Here is a 27834-nt window from a genome sequence, read left to right on the forward strand (position 1 = left end):
TGACGACACGTCTCCCAGGGCACTACACTTAGAGTGAGTATGATAATCTCTAGGCTTGCTCTACTGCCAAACAGTGAGAGAAAGAATAAGAGGCAGCAAATGAAACCTACCACTTAGATTGGTAATAAAGGTCCAATTTCATCTGCTCTAGGAAGTCCGGGAACTGATATGTATTCCAACCAGAATGAAGTAGTTTGGAATAGTGGATGGGGATAATAGAACACAAGATATTCTGGCTGCTTTGTGACTTCGGACAGGTCACTTGCCTTTAAGCTTCATTTGTACAAATGAGGCAGCAAAGAATTAGGGGTGCATGTAAATGTTGTGGGAAGCGGGAGGGACTTGCCTTCTGAAAGAGGCTTCATGGCATCTGTCACAATAAAGGATGTTACCACAGGGGAAAGAGAATGCCTGGATCCAGAAGTAATTCTCTTTGCTGAAAGAAGCCACAGAAACTAGCAGGCTTTGGAACTGGAGTTAACAGTTTGTGAGTTTTCAGGGTGGCTCTGACTGCTTCCCACATGAAAACAACCCACAGTATTCAGAAAACTGTACTGAACAAAAACTTTATTGCTTTTGTCTTTTTTCCAATTGAGAAGTTGTTATATTCATGGATGAGAACCTAGTGGGCATCAGAAATCCTTGCCTCTGGGTCTACCTTATTCATCCACCAGATAGACATCCAGTCTACTCAGTGCCTGGTAGTGTGGGGCTACAGCAGTAAAACAGAGGGTTGTAGTCCTACCTTTAGAAAGTTTACAGTTTCATGGGGATCAAATACACAGTTCAGTCCAGCATAAGACATGCTCTGTTGCTGGATAGCAGAAAGAATGGCAGAAACACTGCTAAGAGACATTTGCCCCAAATTTCCTGAAGGTGGTTCTTAAAGGATAAGTTAACCAGAGGAAGGTAGTGGTGTTCCAAGCAGGTGGAACCTCATGAATTAAGAGGTGGAGTAAAGTAAATCTATGAGGTTAAGAAGCTGTCAAAAGTTCTGGGCGGTTAGAACCAAGAGTGTGCGTCTGTCTGTGATGAGCAGTGAGCAGTAGGGACACACAGAGAAGCAGAGAAGAGTGAAGAGAAACAGAGTAGCAAGCAATAAAGTGGAAGAGGTAAGCAGGGACCAACCAAAGCAAGAAAGATGCTTGCAAAGCATATTCAAGAGATTTCAGAGACATTGAACTTGGCCGGATAATTTTGGCAGATGGTTAAACTAGATGACCTTTAAGGTCCCTGTATATTTAACACATCCCAAACAGACACTATTCTATTCTCTTTGAAATGTTCTCCAGTGAAAGAAATTATTTCTTTATTTTTTAAATAGCCAATTGTATTTTTGTAGATTTTATTCACATATGCATCAATCTAGTATTGTTCACCTTTCATTGTTCATCTATGGCATGGCTGACACCATACTGTGTAGTGGGGATTCTACCATACACAAAGTTAAAGAAGACTGCCAGAGAATCATAATTGTCCTGCACTATAAGGAGAGAGCAAAAGATAGATTATTGATTGACTGATTGATCGATTTGTTTTGGAGTCAGGTGTTCTAGATGTGTGACCTTGACCCATCTGAGCCTCAGTGTCTGCATCTATAAAATTTGGATAATAGTAATACTCTCTCAAGTTATTGAGAGTATTGGAGGAGATAGTACAGGTGAAAAACTTAATCTAATGACTGATACATGATAAGAACTTACATGTAGCTAGCTGTTAGCACCACTGTCAGTAGTAGTTATAGTGGTAGTTGTACTGGTTGTACTGGTACCTTCTGAAATTGGCAGAGTTCATTGTAACAGCAGTGAGAAGCTATTACTACTATCGTATTACCAGTTGTAATAAAATCTCTTATATTTGGACACCTGAAATTCAAAATCATGACAATTAGACTTAATTATGAAATTCTTTTCTCCATGGGGCCAAAACCAGTTTGCTTTATGAATGAATAATAGAAAGTCTGGAGATGGCAGAGGAGATAGAGGTTGGGTGTGTGGGTGTGAAACTCTTTAAACTACATCTATGTATATATTTCAAGTACTCTAAGTTGCTTTGAGGCATGTATGCCATATGATCATTATAAATGTGGCCATATTGGTTTATTCAAGTGTCTCCCCAGTATCACTTAAATTGGTAGCACTTGATAGTCATTGATTGTAAAGAACATGTTTGAAAGCAATAAAATAGCATTTCTCTGCAGAACATTTTGTCCTTTCTGGTTATTTCGCAGGACCTCTCTTCCTCCTTACTTTCATCCAGTTATTCTCAGTGAGTGTAATTTTACTAAATTCGTAGCAATCACCATTTATTTATTTATTCAACACATAGTTATTGAAGGCTGCTGTATCCAGGATGATGGCTGGGTGCTGGACATTGAGGAACTATCAAAAAAGGCCTTCCCTCTTGCAACTGACATCCTCATCATGGATTTGGCTTTGGAATGGAGCAGTGATAATCTTTTGGAGTTGTTTAGAAATATTTAGACGTACTTACAGAAAAATAAACATGATAAAATGAGGCATTGATAGAGTGATAAGTTCATCAGAATTAGGCCATTATAAAGGATGCCAGACATTAGGACAAAGCTTTTTTATGACATTGTTTTAGTAGAGGTTTTCACTGTAATTACACAAATGACTTTCTGCACATAGACATTTGCATGTTTTCCCCATTAACGCATGCTTTCACCCCACCCCAGATCCATAAAATTCCCTCTTAGCTCCTCAGTAATTTTATACAAATATTAACAGAGAGAACTAAGTCATACTGGGCTGTTACCAAAAAAAAAAAAAGTCATAGAAATTTGAAGCTGAGACATATTTAAATCCATATCCGCTCCTGCCTTGCTCAAACCCCTTAATAATTTGTGTCTGCAGAGTAAAAGATGAACTCTAAAGCTTTCATTCAAAACTGCCATATGAAGTTAGCCAATAGCTATTGTTCTTTTTGATATTTTATCTATAATCCCCAAGGCCTCTTGGAGACCCAGAGGCTCTGGTGCAGAGGGAGAATCATACAAAAGCCATCGGCATAACTTGAAGCACTGCCTCATGTCAGTGATGTGTGATTTGTACCTATCCTGGCTTTCCTTTTTAAACATATGGCTATTTCATGTATGTCATTCAACCAATACTCATTGAATGCCTCCTGTGTGCCAGACATTTGTACTTTTTGTTTTTATCTTTATTTGTTCCCCCTTGAAATGTATAATCCAATCTGTGGTTTCTCTGAGTCTAAATAAGCATGCACTGTTGGTTCTCCAACTGGTCCTGGCCCATTCATCTAGAAAATCAAAGTAGCCTTCCCTGTCAAAAAGCTAGTTTCACTGTTCTACCGATTATTTCCTGGCTGTATGACCAAAAGAAAAGACCCATAGGAGGAAGAGGCAGGAGCTCTTTAGATAGATTCATTATCCACCTGCCTAGCAGACACCGTCTGTCTTTACTTCAAAGCACCTACACTTGTACTGTTGAAATATGGTTCTTAATCTGGGAAAAATCCCCACTATATTAATTTTGAAAATACCTTCCTAAATTTGCATAATTTATTTGGAAGCAAAATTGTTAGGAAGCGAATTTACATAATTTATTTGGAAGCGAAATTCTATCATCGTTTGAAGTGGAGGTGATTTTTATTTTCTTCTCAACACACATCTTCCAATATCCAGCAGGACTTCTCTATCCATTCAGCTAGCCAATCACCCCATGATGATGCTCTTGGCCAAGACTTGTTGTACGGACTGGAGCCAAGACTAAGACTCAGACATGAGTTCTTGCTCTCAAGGAGCACATGTTACAAGATGCATTTGGGGCTGCAGAAATCCCAGGTCCACTAAGGAGTTTGGATATCTGAACCTGGACACCAGACAGTGGCATTTGTCACTAAATCATTTATCATGACAACAGAGACATACTCTTCTGTCTTGAGTCTAGAACATAATAGAGGTACCCTGGCCTGAAATTTTGTCTCAGGACTGCTGTAATCTCTCTAAATGCAACACGGTGCTGTACACATATGAGGTGAGTGAAAAGAATTTGTGAAATTGAATTGGGTTGGAATTTGTTTACTACTTTCTGAATGTTTGTCAGTGATTTGAGATTACAATAAGTGACTTTTTTTTTTTTTAACATTTAAGGTCTGAACCAATTGGGAAATAAGACAAAAGAGATGGCATATGTAAAGGATACCATCCATAATTCTGGTACAAACAGTTTTTGGAGAACATGGCTTATATCTATAGCTATCTATGGCTTTTCTAATATTAAATCTGTGAACATGTAGACCCACCTACCCAGTCATTAGTGTTGCCTGCTCACCATTTAGGACAGGGTCTGCCCTTGGAGAAGCTGAGCAGAACACGCATTCCTTGTAGGGCTTATACACATAAGAAAAGGAAGAGGATGGGCTGGGTTATACGTGGCCGATTTCTCCTTTAGAACTTGAAACTCCTATAAGATTTCTCACCACCCTGCTTCCCCCAGGCAGAGTGAATGAAGAGGGAGAGAGAGGTGAGGAGTATCGCCTTATGGGGATTCCTCCATGAGGGAGAACCCTCAAGAGTCTGGAAAAAACATTCCCTGGCAACACCAATTCTCTGTTGATTTGGAACAACTTCTTCTTCTTCTTCTTCTTCTTTTTTTAAACATTTAATTTATTTATTTGACAGACAGAGATCACAAGTAGGCAGAGAGGCAGGGAGAGAAGGGGAAGCAGGCTCCCTGCTGAGCAGAGAGCCCGATACAGGGCTGGATCCCAGGACTCTGGGATCATGACCTGAGCTGAAGGCAGAGGCTTTAACCCACTGAGCCACCCAGGTGCCCCTGGAACACACTTCTTTTTTTTAATAATTTTTAAATTTTTTTATAAACATATGTATTATTAGCCCGAGGCGTACAGGTCTGTGAATAGCCAGGTTTACACACTTCACAGCACTTACCGTATCACATACCCTCCCCAATGTCCATAACCCAACCACCCTCTCCCTCGCCTCTACCCCCCAGCAACCCTCAAGTTTGTTTTGTGACAGTAAGTCTTATGGTTTGTCTCCCTTCCAATCCCATCTTGTTTCATTTATTCTTTTCCTATCCTCCCAAACCCCCCACATTGCATCTCCACTTCCTCATATCAGGGAGATCATATGACAGTTGTCTTTCTCTGATTGACTTATTTCGCTAAGCATAATACACTCTAGTTCCATCCACGTTGTCGCAAATGGCAAGATTTCATTTCTTTTGATGGCTGCGTAGTATTCCCTTGTATATGTATACCACATCTTCTTTATCCATTCATCTGTTGATGGACATCTAGGTTCTTTCCATAGTTTGGCTATTGTGGACATGGCTGCTATAAACATTTGGGTGCATGTGCCCCTTCGGATCACTACGTTTGTATCTTTAGGGTAAATACCCAGTAGTGCGATTGCTGGGTCATAGGGTAGCTCTATTTTCAACATTTTGAAGAACCTCCATGATGTTTTCCAGAGTGGTTGCACCACCTTGCATTCCCACCAACAGTGTAGGAGGGTTCCCCTTACTCTGCCACATCCTTGCCAGCATCTGTCATTTCCTGACTTGTTAATTTTAGCCATTCTGACTGGTGTGAGGTGGTTTCTCATTGTGGTTTTTATTTGCATTTCCCTGATGCCGAGTGATGTGGAGCACTTTTTCATATGTCTGTTGCTCATCTCGATGTCTTCTTTGCAGAAATGTCTGTTCATGTCCTCTGCCCATTTCTTGATTGGATTATTTGTTCTTTGGGTGTTGAGTTTGCTAAGCTCTTTATAGATTTTGGATAATAACCCTTTATCTGATATGTCATTTGCAAATATCTTCTCCCATTCTGTCAGTTGTCTTTTGGTTTTGTTAACTGTTTCCTTTGCTGTGCAAAAGCTTTTGATCTTGATGAAGTCCCAATCGTTCATTTTTGCCCTTGCTTCCCTTGCCTTTGGCAATGTTCCTAGGAAGAAGTTGCTGCGGCTGAGGTCGAAGAGGTTGCTGCCTGTGTTCTCCTCAAGGAATTTGATGGATTCCTTTCTCACATTGGGGTCCTTCATCCATTTTGAGTCTATTTTCGTGTGTGGTGTGAGGAAATGGTCCAATTTCATTTTTCTGCATGTGGCTGTCCATGGAACACACTTCTTATCTACTCCCTGCTTATGTTCTTCATATTTTATTTTAGCCTCTTCTAAATGGCCTGAATCTTTTAATTCTTATAGCTCAGAACTTCCTTCCTTCTTCTCTGATTTCTCTTGCCTGTAACCTTCTGTCTATGGGCTCATCCCTTCTCCTGGATCATACCTGCCTGGTTTGGCTCCTAATCCCAGTCTACCTGACCAGCCCTGTCTTCCAACTGTTGGAGACACAATGTGATGAATGGATATATTAATCACGTGGCACTGCTTTGGACATTCGAGCTGTGGAGGTGATTGAGTAGATGTGATCCCTTGCCTCATGGAACTTTTAGACAACTAGGAGCTAGAGAGAGGGAGCAGACAATTACATTCCAACCCCAACAATTCTTCAGGAAGAGAAAGTGGTGCATCTGATGTAGAAAAGATCCTCCCCACATTGGCTATAGATATTCAAACGTGCATTTAAAATCACTTCAGTGGTATTTAAAGTGCTGATGAAATGCTTATTCATAATATTTTTATCTCCTATCTTGATTTTTTGTCTTTTCAAATTTTCTCTGCGATTAACTTCTCTGGCAAAAGGAGGGGGGAAAAAAAAGAATAAAATCTTCTCAAAGTTCTATGCAGCCAGAAAAAAAAAAAAATCAAAGATATTCACCAGCAGCTTGCAAAAACAAGAGGGAGGTCTGGGGGTTATAAAACATATGCTTGACAACTGATATTATCCACTAGCGAGATACTGTTCATATCTCCACAGCCAGAAATTGCACGAATGATCACCCTGGTTATCAATTCATACATGCTCACAATGGCCTGGTGGCTCTGGGAATTACCTTCTTGGATTACTGCAAATCCCTCATCTCCAACAAATTCATCATGCAAAGTCCCCACTATAATGAACCTTGGGTAAAGCTCAGCACTCAATTGTATTTTAACATGTTAAGTGGAGTGTGGGTAGTCTCAGAAATAGAACAGTTTGGGCATGTTAGAAAAGAGACTTCATCTTTCAGGTCTGTTTCCAACAATTATCTAGCCACTCGGGCCCACCGCGGTCTTGGTTTTTGGAAATTGAAGTGTCTGCCCTCTTGGAGGAAGTGCCACAAGTGGAGGCTCCCACTTGGTACCGAGCTTGCTTGGTCAGAGTCTACATCTTGGAGTAATTGGCTGGGTAAAGCCGACAGAGTTTCTGGCAGCATTGAGGTGGCTAGCATGTTACCTAGTTGTTAGTAACAGTAAGTGGGAGTTTTTGCCCCATCCATTCTCTTGGCAACCCATTATTGGTGAGTCCATGATAACCGGAGCCGATGAGATACTGCACTCCAGTACTTTATGCCATGGTCATTTTCAAACCTGTTGAACAGAGCAAACTAGAATATACAAACACAACATCATGTCACATTCATTCAACTGTATGAGTGTGTACATGTGTGTATATACTTATACAAACATATATGCACACCCATATACAAACATACATGTATACGGGGGTGGATGTTGGTGCTGGGTACTCTCATAAGTCCTATGGGTACATATAGCATCTCTTCTCATGGAACCTACATGCTAAGAGGACAAAGAGACAATTCAATTCAGGCAGAGTGTCTCTGAATTTGGTCTGGGGATCGTTGACATTTAAAGCACCTGGGGTGCTTGTTACAACTTCCAGACCTCGGCCTAATCCCAGTACTACCAAAGTGGATGCTTTTGGGAATAAGACCTGGGGAAATTTAGCCCCACATGCTCCCAGGTGTAGTCTGTTGAGAACAACTGTAATGTGATAAATCCTATAACAGAGAAGTGTAAGTTGTCAATGGAATTTGCAAGAGATATACCTAACAAGCATGGCCTGTGGAGATCAGAGAAGGCTCCTCAGAGGAAGTACTTCCCAAGTTGGGAGTTGAAGAAGAGTAGAAGTTATCCAGAAAGAAAGAAAGGAAGGAAGAAGAATCAGAAAGAATGTCCGGCAAAAGAAAGCCAGAGAGATCATGGGGAGAGTTTTCAAAACGTATGACCCTTAGTAAGTAAGGGCTCCAGAAAATAGAGACCAGTGTGAGGCTTCCTCCATTTGTCATGCTTCCAGTGTAATAGAAGACAAAGTTTTCCTTGGCATCTTGATAAGCTATCTACGTTAGTCCCATTTCCTCTTACTGTGCTTACTTTTTCGCAATAATGACAACACCATAGAAACCTGAATAGTTGTTTGTATATTTTGCAGGATCCAGACCTCGGATCTGGAATCATCCATGTGGTACTCTTAGGAAACGGAATCTCTGACCTCATGCCAGTCACTCTGGCTACTACCAGTGAAATGGATGATTTCACATTTCCTATACAGAACCAAGGGTGTCCTGAGAAAGTGAAATTTCAAAGACCTCCAAACTGATGGCCCATTTCTCCACTGGATACTACACACTTCTTAATTTTATGTTTGTTCAGGATCCAGCTTACTGAGGTCAATTAAAGTCAGGAGGCGATGTCGGCGTGATTTAGTAAAATTGGATTCTTTGTCTGCCTTCAGTTTATCTCCTTGGGCTGAGTTGTCATTTGAATTTTATGTTTTTGTCCTTATTTCTTCCTACCATTTTTTTTTTTTTTCCTCAGGAAGGGTTTTCAGTGCTGGGCTCACTCTATCTGTTTGCAAGGAAGGTGTTTGTTTCTATAAAGTGCCTGTCCCGTCTGATCTCCATCATCTTTATGGTCTTGCATTCTGTCACTGCGGCTCATGTCTGGCCGTGGTTTGTTATGTTTTGACAGGAGTTTGTTATAAAGCTGGGGATCACGTCTCCGACTTTGCCTTTCAAACTTTCTTCTTTACGGTAGCCATAAACCCATGCTGCTAAAATGTTCCCTCTGAGGAGGGGGTGAAATTCTGATAACAAAGGCCCTGGGGGTAAGGAAAAAGAAGGAGGGGAGGGGAGAGCGAAATGGAGGGAGAAACATTTTAAAGAGATATTAAAGTACCCAGGTATGTACTAGCAGTCATCCAAATGCAAACAAAAAGAATACATACAAATTCCAAAGGTTTGAGAAGACAGTAAGAGAAAGGCGGGTGCAATGTACCGAGGTTAACCTGCCCTACTGTTTTTAATGTTTGGAATCTTGGACAAGTCGGAAACTGGACTAGTAAGTGGAATTAGTCTGGGCTTTGCTGGAAAGAAGACAGCATGGTATGTGGACCATGCGCTAATATCTGTACATCTTCTAGCCACCATCTTGCAAATTCCTTTTTGAAAATGTTTAGAATCATCTTGGTTTTTGGTGTATAGATGGTGGAATGTAGACAATATTTCCATGATCCTTGATGTGGTGTCTGTATTTTAATCCTTGTTCTCCACCTCAGTAAGCAGTTATTGATACTTGGTGCATGTAATACCTTAACTGTGCATCCCCAGCTGGTCATCTATTGAGCATAGCTGTGTCCTAGGAGTTTGACTGACACTCAGTGTACTTTTTCTCAAGGTCAGTGTATCCTCACGGTGATCTAGAAAGAAATGAATATTATCCCCATGGAACTAGCATGCGGCCAGCTACCTGGGTACATAATGCATGCATAGGTATATGGGGGCTGTGGGCAGGAGGTAATAGACAAAAAGAACAAGTGGGTCCATTCCCATTAACTAAAACATGACTCCCTGTAACAGCAGAAGTGGGATTCAGCCCTGTTTGTCTGATTCCAAAGCCTGTGTTTCTTGCACTACTCCAGGTTGATTCCTTTCCAACCACCTAGTGAGTAAGGAAGTGGAAAAGAGCAGAGTCAGCTCATTTATAGGGAAGTCTTTGACTGGAGCAGGCAGAAAGGTCTGTATTCCTGATTTCCCAGCCCTGGGAAGTAGCAAAGTCACCATCTCTGATGTAGGAAATGCCTCCAAATCCCAAGAGCCACCGCCACACAGCTCCAATGCAGAAGCAAGTTGCTCACTGAATGATTTCTGGTGGCCTTGTCCCCTGACCCAGCAGCTGCACTCATGCATAGGAGCTTGGCCAAGGAATCCTGTAGCCCTGACCCATCTCCTCCCTTCCCAACACTGCCCACCATTTTCCCCTCATTGACTCCCCATACATGAAGTTGGTTCTTCTCCCTGCACCTCTGTTTGGGACCAGGCCTGCCCTTCTTTCCTTCCTTCTACTGGTCCTCTGTCTCCCATGCTGTCTTCTTCTCTTTCTAGATTTTATTCACTATGTATTGAGCATGCACTCAATACAAAGGAATGTTCCATGTTATTTGATTCTTATGGCAAGTTAATAATAATAATGGGGATAAACTAATAAAATAACTACTATCCATGGCTTAATGTGCACCCATGCAAAGCCCAGTCCGCCAATAACTATTTGCTAAGTGCCTGCTACATCCTCCACATCACTCTTGGTTCTGAGAATATAGCCAGGAGTAAACAAGCTCACTTCTTTGAGCTTAAATTCTTGTGAAGGAGCAGGTAACATATCAAAATAACATCACATGAATAATGATGATTATTATGAAGAAAAATTAATTAGGGCATGGGGATGGGGCTTAGCCAGAGGTGAGAGCATTTTGTGGATGACTCTAGGTTCTCTGTATGACCTCCCTATGAGTCTGGCACTGTTTCATCCTCATTTGACAAAAGAGAAACCTGAGACCAGAGTAATTAAGCTACTTGCCCAAAGTCCCACAGCGGCTATGGGACAGAGCTCAGATTCAAGTACAGGTGGGAGTGGCTCCAGCTCTATGCTCTTGACCCTGTGGTCCTCTCCTGGGAGGAGGTCAGGCCTGGTAAGGTCTGGGAAGAGCAAAGCCAGAAGGATGCCTGGACCTTTTTATCAGTTCTTAATAGTGACAGAGGAGAAAGTAGAGAGCCAGAGAGAAGCCAGAGCCATGCCTGTGCAGATGCAGGGATCTTGCCTCTGGGGCACATGGTCCAGTAGATAATATGGCACTACTTATCTCCTGGAAAGAGGGTCACCTTTCCTCCCAAAGGCGATGGAGTGCAGACAGAGGCCATAAGTGTCATTTCATCTTGGGTAATGGAGCCACAGCCCTCTCATTGAAAGGAGATAAGGGAGTTTCAGGGAAGGGACTGTCACACAGTGGTGGATTGGGATGGGAGTTCTTGATGTTGTTTGGCCCGCAAGGAATGTGACGGGTGTGTGTAAGCACTGGGAGCTAGGCTGGTGCCAAGTCTTGGGCAAACCAGACCTGTTCCAGAACCCACAGAATGCCCAGAGGCTTCCTTCTCTTGCTTGAGTCCTGCGCTTTTCTGAAAATCTGCACACAGCATGTGAATCTCCAACAGCTGGCGCCCACTCGGTTTTATCAAACTTGGGTGGGTGCGTTTTGGCTGTTAAGTCCTGCTGCCAGGAAGACTGTGGAACATTTAATTCACCATCAGAATGGTTGTTCCTTTTCTTGTAGACACAATCTGAGGGTCAGAGGCACAGCCCCCAGTGGACTTCCGTGGAATGTAAAGCTGACCCTCTTTTACTACTTCTCGTTTCCAAGGATTTTTACTTCCCTGTAAAGTGCCCCTAGAATGCTGACTTGGCGTGCAAATGGAGTCAGTCTCTCTCTCTCCCTTTCTCCTTTTTCTTTTCTTTCTTTCTTTCTTTCTTTCTTTCTTTCTTTCTTTCTTTCTTTCTTTCTTTCTTTCTTCTTTCCTTCCTTCCTTCCTTCCTTCTTTCCTTCCTTCCTTCCTTCCTTCCTTCCTTCCTTCCTTCCTTCCTTTCTTTTCTTCCTTTCTCTCTCTCTCTTCCTCCCTCCATTCCTTCCCTTCTCTCTTTTTTTTAGAGAAGCATCTATGTTTTATTTTTATTAACTTCAAATGTTTATGAATTGTACACACAAAATAAGGGAGAAGCCCCTTCGAACTAACTAGTCTCCTCAGATAGGATGCTTTTTTATTTTTTAACCTGCAAAACACAAAATTAACCTTAATCCCAAAACAAATCTTTCGAAATGACTAGTCTCTAATCTTTAATTATCAGGATTAGAGCATTCAGATGTGAACACTCCAGATATGGGGCCCTAAAACCTTATTTTCTCCTTCTTGTGATTTTGATTCTCTGGCCCTAAACTCTGAAAGTGGCTTTGCCTCTGCATTAGAAACCCTCATGTGCACAGAACCAGCTTGAGCTTGGCAGACTGTCTCAATAGACATGCCAAGTCCACATTCATCCATGTGCCAAACATCTCTTAAGTAGCTGTTTACATCATGAATGTGCTGTGGTACTGAAATGATCAGGGAATGTTCCCTGCCTTCAGGGAACTGCAGTCACTGGAGGAAAGACAATGCATTGATTCCAGTGCAGCGGGGTAACTCTCATGGACTATGCCGAGAAAAGTGGTGTGGGGTGATGACTTTTAGTCGTACTTAGCAGAGTCGGACTCTGTGCTCAACCCAGAACACACACGATTGTGTTATGAGTACTTTTAGCAGCTTGCTGAACTAGTGACTTGTCTATTCCCGTTTGATGCATGAAGAAACTAGGGTGTAAAAGAGCATAAATCATTTGTCCAAGGTCACCCAGTGAATAACATGGCACAGCCAGTAGATAAATCCAGAAGTTTCACTGTGGCATCCAAGTTTGTAATTGCTTGCTCAGCCAGAAGACATGGTGCTAGAGACAAGGTAGGAGGAGGCCTAGGACATAGGATGAAGCAGAAGAGGGGAGTCTAGGACCTGTGAGGCAGAGGATGCTTCAGGGGCAAAGGTTTTGAGAAGCCCAATGCAGGAAACATTGTGGAAGTAGGTAGGATTGAAGTGGAGTAAGAGAAAGGTGGTGAAGACAGCCAATTTGTTATTTTAATTCTGCAAACCTTTCCCTTGACTTCAAAATCCACTCTAAAAGGTTATATTTTATTAGCTTCTATTTTGGTGACCACTTAACACCTTAGAGAGAATATCTTGTGCAATATCCAGCCCAGGGGGAAGGCCCCATTCTACCCAAGTCTGCATCTCTCTACAGGGAAGAAATCATCTCTTGGCATTTGTTGCTAAAGGTTGCCAAGCTCTGCTTTCTATTAAGTTTGGAATCACACACATTTGTCTATTTCTCTGGTAATATTTCTCTAACTTCACTGAATTGTGCTGATATTAAAACACAAAAATGGAATGACTTGTGGTGTCCCTGTGGGTTTAAGTTTGAGAAGGCCCAATAAATCATGTTGAAATAATTTCGTAAGAATTGTTGACGTTTGGCAACTTTGAAAAATCAAAGAATGGAGTCTTTCTCACTTCTCTTTCCTGGATCCAATTTTTTCCTTTAGCTAAGTGAATGGATTTGGAGTGAAAAATTAAAAACAAACAAACAAAAACAACTGCAAACCATCTGAAAACATCAGATGTGGATGATTCACCCAGAGTAATAACCACACGAACTGGATCAACTGCTTAATTTCACCATCAACATGTAGATAAAGCTTTGAGGACTTGAGGACTGCCACTGTCCCTTTGTAAGGGACATGCTTTGTAACCTGAATGGAAAAAAAAAAAAAAGTAAAACTTCACAATATTCAGTGCTGGTGAAGTTGTGAGTAAAATATGTATTACTATCAGGGTCAACTGGTCACAGCACTTGGAAGGGTGATTGCTGGTAGCTGGTTAAATAAAATATGAACATATATGAATATATGTATGCATATATGTATATCTGTATGTGTATATATATATACACACATATATGTATGTATGTATGTATGTATGTATGTATATATGCATATATGTATGTATATCTTTTTCCCTTTTCATCATCTACCCTTTTAGAAAGGGTTGAAAAAATAATCGCTGTGTCCCTCGCCAAGCGAATGTCTAAATAAGCTGTGAAAGAGTTGTACTCTGGAATACGATGCAGTGTTTAAAATCAATGAATTAACCTTAGAGCTCAAAAATATGTATCACTGAATGAGAAACAACAGGTTCCTTATGGATGCATTTATTATGATAGCTTCTATGTAAAACAAGACAAAAAGCACTCACAAAAAAATGATATGTATTTTCTATGGGAACATATATATATATAGAGATAAGTGTATGATTTAAAAATCTGGAAGGCTACATAACATAGTGATAACAAAGGTAACCTAGGAAGGAGTGAAGGCACTGACATTGATGGGTACAGGCTGCTCACGGAAACTTTGGACTTATTAGCAATTGTATTAGTTAACCCTAGCAACTTAGACAAATAAATCTTGAAATTTCAGTGGCTTAACACAATAGAAAAACCCAGATGGGTCTTCCCAATATGTAGTAGCTGTCTTTCTGGTAGCAATTCAGGGACCCATAGCTCTTCCCATCTTCTGGCTTGTCTATCCAGGAGGTTGCATGGATCCCTTGCTGCGTCTGCAGCATCTGATCGTCAGAGGTGGGGAAGAGTGTGCCCGCACACACAGAATGATTTTACTTGTCATGTCTGGACGTTAAATTTTCCCTCTCGATGTCTACTTGGTTGAAAAGAATTATAACAATGAAAATATCCATTGGACATTGATTACTGGGCATCACCCAACAGAAAGGGAGTTTAGAAAGCGAGTACTGGCTCTATGCCTAGACAAAGGTAGCAGATCTAGTAAACAGTGAGTTTCTGCAACAGTAATGTGTTGATTTTTGCGTGTGTATCACTTTTGTAATTTGAAAATTAATAAAAATTAAACTCAGGCATAAAAATAAAACCAGTGTTGGTTGATTACAACAAGCATTCTACTTTACCCCACCCTGGCTCATGATGCTATGTGGCTTTACCTCTCTCCCTATGACATTCCTCTGCAGTAAAATGAGAGTATGAAATATAATTGTGGATAACCTAATTACCTTTATTAAATAATTGTTAGTATTTTGTATTATATTTTTTCCACATACATTAAGTGCTATTCATAATCACTAATCAGGAGCTAATCAGTATCACCATGAGGTGAGTTCATTCGTACTTAAACCAGAGAAACATGCTAGGCATAGTCTTTGTTTTAACGGTATTTTTGAAATATGGAACTATCTAAGGGTACATTTTAAAATATTCAGAAGCCCATTGGAATTAGAAAATGCTACTGGGAATCACCGGACTACGCTTGAGGTCTTCGTGGCTCTAACATTCCAATTTTGTAGCTATAGGATAATGCCTTATAGAAAGCACCACTTGCATGGATATTTGTTAAAGGAATGAGTGAATCCATAAGTTGAATTTATGCAAAAGTTTATACAAAAATATATGTGGGTATGTGTGCACAAGAGAGCAAGCTTTATACTGAGTAAAAATATCATTCAATAATTGAAAATATATTAATACATAGCTTTCTAAGGGAAATTAGACCACCAATTCAGTAGTAGCTGAGAAGGCATTTGATCAAATTAAACATCCATCAGTATAAAAAAGAAGAAAATCATAAAAACAAAGATTGGAAGAATAATTTGATTTTTTTCCATTATAAGTAATATGATCTGATCTCAAATCAGTGTATAGTACTTCCCCTAATCCTAGAGGTGTTCCCTAAAAAATTCAGGAGGGAAAAAAAAAAGAAAATCTACTACTTCATTCACTATTTAATACTTCTTCCTAGAAATTCTCTTCTAACCATTGCATTAAGATGAGAAAGTAGGGGCGCTTGAGTGGCTCAGTGGTTGAAGCCTCTGCCTTCAGCTCAGGTCATGATCTCAGGGTCCTGGTATCGAGCCCCGCATTGAGTTCTCTGATAGGCAGGGAGCCTGCTTCCCCCTCTCTCTCTGCCTGCCTCTCTGCCTACTTGTGATCTCTCTCTCTCTCTGTCAAATAAATAAATAAAATCTTAAAAAAAAAAAGATGAGAAAGTAATGATATAAATATATTGGGGGAAAAAAGAAGGGAACAAAACTATCCATATTTGGGAATGAGAGATTTCTTCACCTAGAAAACTTGCAAATTCTTCCAAAAAACTATTAAAATTAATAAGACCATTCTAATAAGTGTGTGTGTTGCAAATAGAAATATGAATGCAAATAGAAAAATGAAAAGGTTGCATTATCCATTCAGTATAACTAAAATATTTAAGAATTATCTTAACAAGAAATGTTAGCTATTTGTATATACCAAACTATAGAATTATTTTGCGGTAGAGATACAGACTTAAATGGATAAACATTTCATGTTCCTTTGTGGGAAGACTGGGTATTTTAAAGATGCCAACTGTTTCTTAGTAAATCAAATTGAATTTAAATTAACCTCTTTCCAACCTTGGAGTCAGGGAGAAGGGAGAATTTGACAAAATTATCATAAGTTTGGTCTTGAAGAAGATAATATTGTTATGAAAGTGTTGAAATAAAAATATACAGAGGGCAGAAAAAAATCTATCAGATGTAAACTGCATGCTGAAGTTTGGATAACTAAAAGAATAGTGTACTGTCTTGGGAAAAGTGAGACAAGTCTATGTAAAGGAATTCATCCAGACAAGACCGTCTAAGGTACAAATATATAATATCTGGTCCAGGCAGCGGTCTAAATCTGGTAAATGTGTGATGCTCCCTAATGCATGCTATTCCCTTGGCCCCCTTTGCCTGATTGATGTCTATTCATCCTTTAGTTTAGATCTGAACTCTATCACATTATTGACCTTGTACCCATAGGGCATTAGTAACTAGAGCATGGCTCAAAGGAAGTTGACTCCTTGGCTGGACCACAGTTCCTGCCCTATGCTTTGGATAAAGGGATAAAAGAGTTCTGCCCACACTGAAAATCACACATCTGAGAGAAATACCCTGTGGTATGGCTGACAGAATCAGAACCCAATATTACCTGAATAGGCCGAAATACTTGCTGAATTAAATGAGATGAAATGAGGCTTACTTGTAAGTTTCTACAATTTGATCAGATGCTCATTAAGAGCAAGATGGGGTCTACCGTGGTCATCATTATTTCTCTAACATCTACACAAGATGGTCCACTAAAGTGTTAGTCCAGTTATTAAAATGTTTGGTAGATAGAAAATGGGAGAAAAAACACCAATTAGATTTCTAGGAGGATCACATATTTTTTATGGAGTTTTGGGATTTTGTTGGCAGGTGAATAATACATTAAAGAAAAATAGAATATAGGGTGTCTGCGTGGCTCAGTGGGTTAAGCATCTGACTTTGGCTCATGTCATGATCTCAGGGTCCTGGGATTGAGACCTGCGAGGGTCTCCTAGCTCAGCAGCAGAGTCTGATTGTCCATCTCCCTCTGTCCCTTCCCCTTCTCCTGCTTGTGCACTCTCTCTCTCTCAAATAAATAAATAAAATATATTTAAAAAAAGAAAAAGAACAGAATATGTTCATCAGATCTTATCCTTGGCTAAAATTTTCTAGTGAGATCTCATTGCACTAAGAATAAATTGCAAGCCATTTGCCATGGCCTAGAAAGTTCCACATGATCTGGTCCTGCCTCTTTTTTTCTGAGCTCATTTGTTATCTCATTCTCCTGACTGTGCACCTGCCACACTGCCTTCTTTCTGATGCTATGGCACACCAAGCTTATTTAACCCAAACTCATTCCTGTCCTAGGGCTTTTGCTCTTGTGCTGCTGCCTAAGCCTGGACCATTTTGTTCTCTGATCTTCACATGGCCCTGTGGAATCAGAGAACCATCTCCATTAACATGTCCTCACTACAGCCTTCCAGGCCAGCCCGTCCAAACTAGCTTGCACTCCCTCACCACCAAGTCTTTTCTGCTTCTTCACTTACCTGCTGTTAGTGTCCAGCCCCTAGAACAATGTCTGGCCCATAGTTGGTACTTAGTAAGCATCTATTACATGAATGAATCTTTGAAATAGTAAGAGAGGTAATCAGAAAGAAGATATTTAAATCAAATTGCTTTGGTTGAGAAAAGAAGTAAAAGGTGTTGGCATAAAAAGATATGTTAATAAAAGATTTCAAATGCCAACTTATGAAAGTAAAGTTTGTTTGACTTGCTTTCCCTTCAAAACAAAGGAATTTGCTTTGAACCTCTATCACCCCTATTTAATTTCAAGCCGATTTATTTCCTTTGTTTTGGCTATTTATAATGGTTATTTACCATAAATGAAATCACCAGTATTGTTTAATTCATTACTAGGAGCATCTCCATTTACATGTTAGCATAATGTATTCACTGATTTCTGAATACACATGTTTATTTTTAATGAATCTCTGTGTTTATTATTTATCTCAGTTGTATTTCCATATGGATTTCTGAGGTACTGCAGCCTTAGAACAACTATATGAAACTATGTAGATTCAGATAACCAATTTGTCCTTATCACATTTACAAAAAAAGTTTTTAAAACTATAGTAATTGATGATTTTATTATAGTTAAACTTTGCCTAATTAAAAACACAAATGTGTGGTTGTATGGGTTTCTCTTTCCAAAGAGGAGAAAAATCATTAGTTAAGTAATTGTCAAACATAAGTGACACTAATACTAATACATCCTCTTATTCCACATTTTAATTACTGTCCTCAACCCTTTTCCTTTTTTTTTTTTTTTTTTTGGAGTGAATTGTCTTTGAAAGATAGAAACTACAGGCATTTAGAACAGTAAATGATCTCCCCAAATCAAAAAGTCTTAACATTAGACAGTATTTTCTCACAGGACTTGGAGAACTTCAGAGCACTTAATATCTGCACATTAGAACTGCAGTTTGGCAAAGGTATTTACACCTAACAAGCTATCAAAGAATTAGAGAGTCTCAAGATAAGGAGTAATTGCTATGTGGATTTGCCTATAAGTGTTCAAGTATGTATGTTTCACCACAACCTCATCAGGTTTTTGTTTTAATCTTTTCATTATTATTTTATTTGGTCCTTTGATTTGTGGTTTGAACATTTTCCCATATGATTATTTCTACTGATAACCTCTTTCATGTGCACTACCTATATACATTCTTAAGAGTTTAAAAAAAGCATTTCATGATGATTAATAGAGATGAAATTCTCAAAACAACAGATGCACAGTAGTTTTTATCTTCTCAATGGTTAAGAGTTCTCAGTTTGTACCATTTGGTTTCTAAATGGGGGAAAATTAGCTAATATCTTCAAGTAGCCTGTAGATATCCTAACATCCACAGTATCACTTATGAGAAAAGATGTGAGTTAGATACTGCTCCCCAGAACCATCAGCCTATCAACTCCAATAGCAAAAACTTCTGGAGAATGGGGTCAAAGGTTGGGAACAAAACAGAACAACAATAAAACCTCTCAAGGAACTGGAATTTAGAGCTTAATATCTAAATTAGCTATGAGTAAATTTTTAGCCAACTCTAAATGTTTACCTACAATGTAGAGTATTATTTAGACTTTCTTTATACACATTTCAGGCTCCTGAATAATTTAATCTGTCATTTTCTTGTCTTTTGTAAGAGTATAGCTGAATTATATATGTTGTATCAAACCTCCCTATATTTCACTCATAGAAAATCTTGTAGTATCATGCTTACCATATTTCTCCTTCCCAACTTTTGGAACTTTGACCTAAATGTGTAAGAAAAATTGAATTTCTTTTATAATCTACTGTAGTCTTAATCTCTATACAAGAATATTTGAAGATGTAATCCTTTCTGTGGGAGTACAATGTCGATTTAGGTATATCAATATTTAAATTATTTTTAATTCCAAGGATTAAAGTATAAATGTAAAGTGTAAGTGTAGCATATGAATATGACAGTATAAAATTTGAATAGATTCAGAATTGGTGTGCCTGATGAGTTATGGGACCACCATATCTAACTCTGAAGCATTCACTGATTTAAAGTCATGTCTATTAGGCTGTGCAGTGCAGCTGCATGATTTACTAAATTAAAAGGACATTTTAATCTTCTCAGTGCTTCAAAAATAATATAGATGTACATTGAAATTGGGATTCAGAAGAAACTGGCAAAGAGTTCAAAAATCACAAATTCGAAGAAAAAAAAATCACAAATTCTTTTTTTTTTTTTTAACTATTATCACATTGTATTATAGATGCTTACATATTTGTTAACTCTCTTGTTAGAAGTAAGTGGAAGACAGGGACAAAAATCTATTTTTCTGTTTCTAGCACTTACCAAGGAGCTTTACGCCTACTCTGAGCTCAGTGAATGTTTATAGAAGAAATCAATGAATGAGTTATAGAGTGATTTCCTCAAGCACAAGTGATTTTTTTTTCTTCTTGTTACTTGTCCCCTTCACTGCACATTATCTATATACTGCTTGTCATGTGTGTGTTATATTTTGTATATATTCCCTTGTAGAATAAAAACTCTGTGGAATAATGGTGCCCAAAGACATCCAGTACTAATCCTTGGCAACTGTGAATATGTTAACTTGGGATGGTAGATTATCTGGATTATTTGGGTGGGTCCAATGCAATCACAAGGGTCCGAAAAAGTGGAAGAGGGAGGCAGACAACGAAACCTCCAACCACTATTGCTGGTGGATGATGTAGGAAGGTGACATAGCCAAGGAAGCAGCCAGCTCCTAGATCCTTGAAAAAAAAAAAAAAAAAAACAAGAAAACAGGTTCTCCCCTAGAGCCTTTAGAAAAGAACACAGCCCTACTGACACCTTGATTTTAGCTCAGCAAGACCCATGTCAGATTGTCAGGAACTATGAGATAATCAATAAAGAGAGTTTAAGCCATTAAGTTTGTAGTAATTTGTTACAGCAGGTATAGAAGACGAATACAGCTACTGACACAGGATGTTGCACAAAAAGACTCAGCTATCTCTTATAGTTAATTTTTTCTCATCACTTCCTTTTTCTTTTACATTAGCGTTTGTTACCCCGTCCATGCTCCAGTGCAGTGGGACAGCATTAATCAGGGTTCATCTGTTTGCAAATGACAGAAAACTAACACAAACTCACTTAAGCAAAAGAAGCAGGAGGTACACTTCTCACAGAAGCAGGACCTCCAAGGGATGGAACTGGGTTTCAGTCCTAAGAGGTACTAAATCAGTCCACAAAGACTTTCTGTCTCTCTAATATGCTTTCCTTTCTATGCAAGTTTCTGTGTTTCTATAATACACATTTTTAGTGGCAAGACTGCCCTCTTTGTCTTTCAGGAGAGGATTCTAATTTGCCCATCTTTATAGCTTAGGAGGTTGAGAGGTGCTGTGTTTTTCCATTGTTACATTAAAAACTTAGAGGCTAAAAGTACAAACATTTAATTTATTTACTCATGCTTCTGCAATTTGGGCAAAACTATGGGGGACAGCTTATATCCACTTCATGTGATACCAGCCTGAGGCAGCTAACTGGAGTTTAGGGATTCACTTCCAAGATGGCCTCACTCATGCAGGTTGGTGCTGGCTGTTTGCTGGTAGCTCACTGGGGTTGTCAGCCCGAAGACTCAGTTCTTCATGTGACTGCCTCAGTTGGTTGGGCTTCTCACAGTACAGCAGTCTTAGAGTAGTTGAACTTCGTACATAGTCTCTGACTTCTCACCCGGGCGCAAAGTACAAGCTTCTCTATGCCGTTTTGTTTTGTTTTGTTTTGTTTTTTTCTTCTTTTTTTTCTTTTTCTTTTTCTTTTTTTTAAAAGATTTTATTTATTTATTTGATAGAGACACAGCGAGAGAGAGAGCACAAACAGGGGGGGTGGGAGAGGGAGAAGCAGGCTTCCTGTGGAGCAGGAAGCCAGATGCAGGGCTCAATCCCAGGACCCTGGGATCATGACCTGAGCTGAAGGAAGATGCTCAATGACTTAACCACCCAGGCGCCCCTCTAAGCCTTTTTAAGATTTAGCCCAAAACTGACACGAGGTCACTTGTGTCCCATTCTAATGATTAAAATGGATCAAGAGCCCAGTCCAGATTTGAGGAGAGGAGACTACATCCACAAAGGTGTGAATGCAATTGTCCTGGTTCATTGGGACCACCGGTAGCAGTCTACCACAGTGGATAATGGAGTTTTGTGAGTGATGGTCAACACAAGACCATGGGGGAAATATATTGTTCCCATAAAGAAAAGGGGCTGAACACAAACCTCAGGTATCCCTAACAATCAGTTTCAAGAGTGCTAGAAAATACTAAATAAAGCAAAGCTACATTTTCCTCTAAGTATATTTACTATATAGTTTGTACATTTTCTGGAGTTGGAAAGGTAATTAAAAATTGAGGTTTAAAGTTAAGAAGTTGCAACTTTTATCCCTATTCAATTTTTTTTATTCTGTGAATGAAAATGATGATAATATATAGTAGATATTACTACAAAGGAATTGAAATGGTGCAGGATTCATGATGAATAAGCTATAATGTGGCTAATCCAGTGATGTTTATTTGCAGTAACCTTTTTAATGTGACAATTCCTTGGATATTGTAGTGAAATATTTTCATCTACATTTTTATGGTTTGTATTTATTCTCCACAGTACAGATCCCCAAATGTCAAATTACTAGAGCTGTTTTATGGAAATTAGTTTTAGGTTAGACTATTTGAAATGCATTAAATTAATTTTATCTGTTTAGAAAAGTACAATAAGGTTTTTCGCATTAACAAAGTTTTCCTTATAATTTCAGCTGTGTGTACATTTAAAGACATGGTGGACTCAAATCACTCTTGTTTGAATTTCATATTTAGCAAATGAACATGCGCTGTTGGGGATTAAGCAGTGTTTGGAAAATGTATGTGTGAGGATTATTTAGAATGGAATTGCCAAAAATCCTGGAATATTTAATACACACTTGTTGATTGATTTTACTGCAATAAATACAAAGCAATAACAACTATATAAATTATTCAGAGACCAGTCATCCACAGCAGGATTCTTTAGAGATTACTTCAGAAAACAGTTTGGCAGGATATTCTTTTTATAGTTTTTTTTCCCCCAAATCCATGTACAAAAGAGATATAGATCCATATGGAATGGATTAACATTGATTCTTTTAAAATGAAATTAAACATTTTAAAACATTGAAGTGAATATTGTATGATCTTTCCTACTAAAGCTCTCTTTGGTAATTTATTTATCTTAAATATTATTTTTGTCTTTCAGGAGGCATTATATAGTGAATGTAAGAGATTTATTAAAAACCTTGGATTGCTTGAGAGTGCTTTAGTACTTTGCCTCAAAATCTGCACATAGGCAAAATTCCTGATATTATGAGTTGGGATTTTCAGTTTAAGAGGATTTAAAATCTCTGCTAAAGCAAGGGCTTGTTAGGTGTTTCTAAGCATCATATATCAGAGAGACCCAGCTACTTACCGATCGTGCAAACTAAAATGGGGTAGGGCAGGACACATGGAATCAAAGAGACCAATTTAGAACAAGTAGAAGGTATCAAGTTATCTTAAAATTGGTCTTTTGTTCTAGAAAGATATCCAACTCCAGAAGCAATAGAATAATCAGTATTTACACAGGTATGGACCTTTTTGTATATGCAGATTCTCAATCATTAAAGCAGTTGGAGACAGTGTTGAAAAGAGTAAATGTTTGCAGATTTGGAGGTAGAGACCCCAATTATCTACTTATTATAAGTCATGTGACTTTGATACAGTCCTAATGACCTTTTTTTGACATAATAATCCTTTTGGTTTCCAGTTCCCCACTACCTTGAGGTTGTTCTGAAGATTCAATGAAAGAATCCCAAAATACTTAACACACTGCAAAGCATTACATTATCAAAATTTACATTATGACTACTATTACTAATAATACATGATTGGATGATTGGCTTATAAACAATTCACTGCAAAATCCAATTTGATTGGATGTGTTTTATTTTTTTTTTAAATATATTCATTTAGAGGATACTTAGGAAATTCACAGTGGTCATTGCTTTTGTTCCTGTTATATTTGATGTTGTGGTTGTTGTTCCTGTTAGTTTTAAAGTACCAACCCTTACATTATTGACTTTCAATGAATACAAAATCTGTAGAGATGAATGTACAAATTTTTACTGAACAGTTGGGGATTTTATTTCACTAACTGCAGCTCAGAAGGGTCATGGCTGTTTACAAAAGAAAGAAATTTACCTCCTTGTATGATTGGTTTCTTGAAATGATTTGTATCCAGTTGGAAGTCTGGCAATGGCGTGGGTTGAATGGGACCATTGGATTCTTTTGTTAATGTTTTATTTCTCTGTGTTTCTTTCCCAGCTATTGGCAGGACTCTTATCCCTCGTTACTTTAGCACTGTGTTTGAAGGAGGGGTCACCGACCTGTATTACATCCTCAAACACTCGAAAGAGTCATACCACAACTCATCCATCACAGTGGACTGCGACCAGTGTGCTATGGTCACCCAGCATGGGAAGCCCATGTTTACCAAGGTACAGGACATACTCAGCAACATGGCTTGTGCTTCTGTGGGTATACTGAAGGACAATAATTATGCTTTTCTTCTGGAACTTTAAGCTGATTTCTTACATCTCAGACACTGTCAGTGCTATGAGATAATCTCTTTTGTTTGTGACATGGCTAGACACTTGGTGAACATTGTTCTAAGATGTGTGCATGTGATGCAGAGCAAATATGATAGACCCGCAAAATTAAGAGACAGGTTGCTAAATTAGAAAACAAATAATCTTCTACATCTAAAAGAACATTCTCCCATTGTTGTGTGGTCAGTATTTGTGTTTTGTTTCTAAAATTAAATATTTTTTAAAGCTAAGTTCAAATGTTAATAAATGGGAAAAAAGGCAACTAACTACAACTCAGCTAATTGCAATCTTTAAGGAGCATAAAAATATAAAAATATAAATGTAACTAGAGAATTCAGAGTTTAAAATTTGTTTCCCCAAATTCTGAGAAGTTCTGTGGTTGGTCAGTCAGCAAGTGAGCACAGTAGAGTCAAAGTTGGTTGTGAGAAAATGAGAAACACAGGGGAGGGTGTTGGGTGGAGGACTGGGTAACATGATCTTTGAGGCACAATTTGAAGGATATGAAGTGAAAGAAAATGTCTTCTGTACGTTCTACACCTATGACCCTTCCCATCCACAGACAATCAACATGGGGAAATACTCCTTCCGGGCAAAGACCTTTCTAGAACACTACAGACAATTCCTTTATGTCCTCTCCCAAGTAGCAAAATTAGTAAGAACAAATATGTAGCCAGAGAATCTGACAAACAGTTTACTTGAATGAACACTAGTTAGTGCATTGTGATGAAGACTCAGTGTGAAACTAATCTATAATATTAATGACAGCAGCTATCTCTTTTAGTTGAAAACACACATGACAATCCTCTCTTTATAGTTGAGAACTTAAATTATCAGGGTTAATTGCAAAAGCCCAAATTACAAGACTGAAGATATGTTTGTTACTTATGCACAGTTTTGTATGCACACATATAAAAATAAAATGTTTATCATTTAAAGTATCCATTGATCTTGTTGGTGCAGCTTCATCTTCCTGATTGCTCATGATGATATATTAAGAAAAAAAAAAGGGCAAAGGAAATGGTGAAAAAATGCAAAAGCAAATCATCAAATGTCATTGATTTCATGGTATCTTAATTTTGTCAATAGACATTTTAAATGTGGGGCAGAAGTTGGGTTTTTCTCTTTCTTCCTTTTTAACAGTTGAATGGAAAGGAAGGTTGCCAATCAGGCACAAAGAATATTCATTCCCACTGTATGTAGATGTTCATGCTGGGAAGAGAGTTTTGTTACATGGAAAGGAATGATCACCTGGATGATGGTTTAATCTGTGCATGTCTCACTTCATTTTGGAGATGTAAAATATTTACATAATCTTGTATCTCAGTTGGATAACACCACCTATTTCAAAAGTTAGGAAGTCAGAGACCCACAGAGAAAGGATTTCTCTGCTAGCTCATTATTCAGTTTTTATTTGTTTGTTTTGTTTTTGTCTAGGCTTAGCATTATGTTTAGGTAATCAAGAAAAACATGCCAATTCCTTATGCTTTACAGGAAAAAAGAAATCCATGAGAATTAAATAAAATGGCTATAATGAAGAAGCTACTTCCAAAACCTAGAGCCATTGAAAATAAAAATGCATTTTTGCAGCATTCCTTTTATAAAGCATAAAATATTTTATATAAACACACTAATACAATATTTTACCATAAATTATATAACAATAAATAATTTTAAAATAACATGTGTAACATTTTATATAACTGTAAATTGTATAATAAAAGGTAGTCCTTTATATTTTCTCAATTTCTTTCATTCCAGGCCACAACTTTTTCGTAAATGAGCATAGTCAACTGCTCTGAAGATAAAATGATATATATTCAGGATGAGTTTTAAATTTTTTTTTAAAAATCCCATTCTTCTGATGAAGTGCCTTTTTTCACTCAAATCAAGAAGCTAAGATTTCCCTTGGTTGCAGTTTTTCCTCACCCAGGAATGCTTCCCTCTCAGATGGCCCTGGGGAAGACCAGAACAACCTCCTGAACTCAGATCTTTCACCTCAAGCCTCAGTTATTTAGGTCACCTCTCCCTCTACTCCATGGCAGTACATCTCCCAACTCTTGTAATGAATATTTCCATACTGTGATGAAAAATATCACTTTCTGGGAAATGCAGCTTAGCTATGTGGGCTTAGTCCAGATGCTAATTATGCACATTTATTTTTAGAAAATTCTAAAGCATTCATTTTTTTCTTTTTACTTTTTTTTCTCTTCCCCCCACCTTGGTGATTATGATACTACCCAAAGAATCCTTCCAATTTTTCTTTTGTACTTATATTAATTAAAAATAACCCATCTTCGTGTAATAAAATAATGTGAGTATTTAGTATAAAACAGTGAGCTAATGACCCTTCAGTAGCACAAAGAAAAATGTAGTCTGGAAGCTGCTGCTTTATTTTTAAAGGGGAGCCCCACTATACATGGAATTACTTTAGCACATTATGTACAAGCACATCACATTGTTCTAATTTAGACTATCAATACACTCTAATTCCCCAAATAGCGTTTGACCCAGTGGTTCTGAGTTGCTTTTATGAAAATTTGGTCAACTGGTGAATCAAATATCAGCCACAGTCCTAATCAATGGTAATATTTAATATTCCTCAGGAGTATAGTGCACATTTTGCAATTTCCTGATCCTAGGAACACTATAGATTATGGATAAATATGTAATTAGAGTTTTAAAACACACATTATGAAGCCTTTCTTTTCTGTATTCAATTTTGAATCAAATTGAAAACAAAGTTTAATAATCTGAAGAGCAATCACCAAGGTTTTCAGAATCCAAGACCCTTGAATTATATTTGAGGGTGTGAATACGGACAGATGCTGAGAGGAGCCTCCCTGGGGTACACATAGGGCTACTTTTAGATTTTACAAACTAATGTCATAGTTACAGCCATGACCAAACACTCTTATCATTCTGTAAACATGGCTTTATGTTTTCTCTGGTCTCAATTAATTTATTACACAATTATTTATGACTATAGGAAAGTACCCTGAAGTGCCTCAGCCATTTTCCCTATATGAATGCTCATTCATGTCGTTGACATCATTCCTATCTTAGCCTGTCTGCAACATTATAGTCCAGGATTTATCTATTTCTACCCTTTTCTCTGTTCCAGTTGAATTAGTATAATATCAATGATCATATTGCTTTCATATATGTATACATATGTATTTACATATGCAGTATTTCCACATAAAATACAATGAGCTTTATGCAATTGTTAATTTGAAAGCAGTATTTCATGCATAAACACCAAGAAAACTAAGTAAACACTTCTACCTAAAAAGCACATTTTCTTTCATAACAGGTCTATGAACATCATTTGTATTCTACAACAGCATGGTCAACATTGCTTTACAATTAGAGAAAGAAAAGGGTTAAAAAGCTACCGGTTAGTTTG

The 27834-nt window shown here is 38.3% G+C and overlaps 1 protein-coding gene across 9 annotated transcripts in view; it reads left to right on the forward strand.

Moving 5' to 3' along the window:
• Positions 1-27834, forward strand: part of LOC111149312 (LIM domain binding 2) — a 381228-nt gene that overhangs the window by 263617 nt on the left and 89777 nt on the right. For all 9 annotated transcript variants that reach the window (XM_022506302.1, XM_022506304.1, XM_022506303.1 and 6 more), the window contains exon 3: positions 24145-24317. In XM_022506302.1, the coding sequence (XP_022362010.1) occupies positions 24145-24317 (173 nt within the window). The remainder of the gene's footprint in view (positions 1-24144; positions 24318-27834) is intronic.

Source organism: Enhydra lutris, unplaced genomic scaffold (assembly GCF_002288905.1).
Source record: "Enhydra lutris kenyoni isolate GAN:26980312 unplaced genomic scaffold, ASM228890v2 scaffoldscaffold21, whole genome shotgun sequence".
NCBI classification, from domain to species: domain Eukaryota; kingdom Metazoa; phylum Chordata; class Mammalia; order Carnivora; family Mustelidae; genus Enhydra; species Enhydra lutris.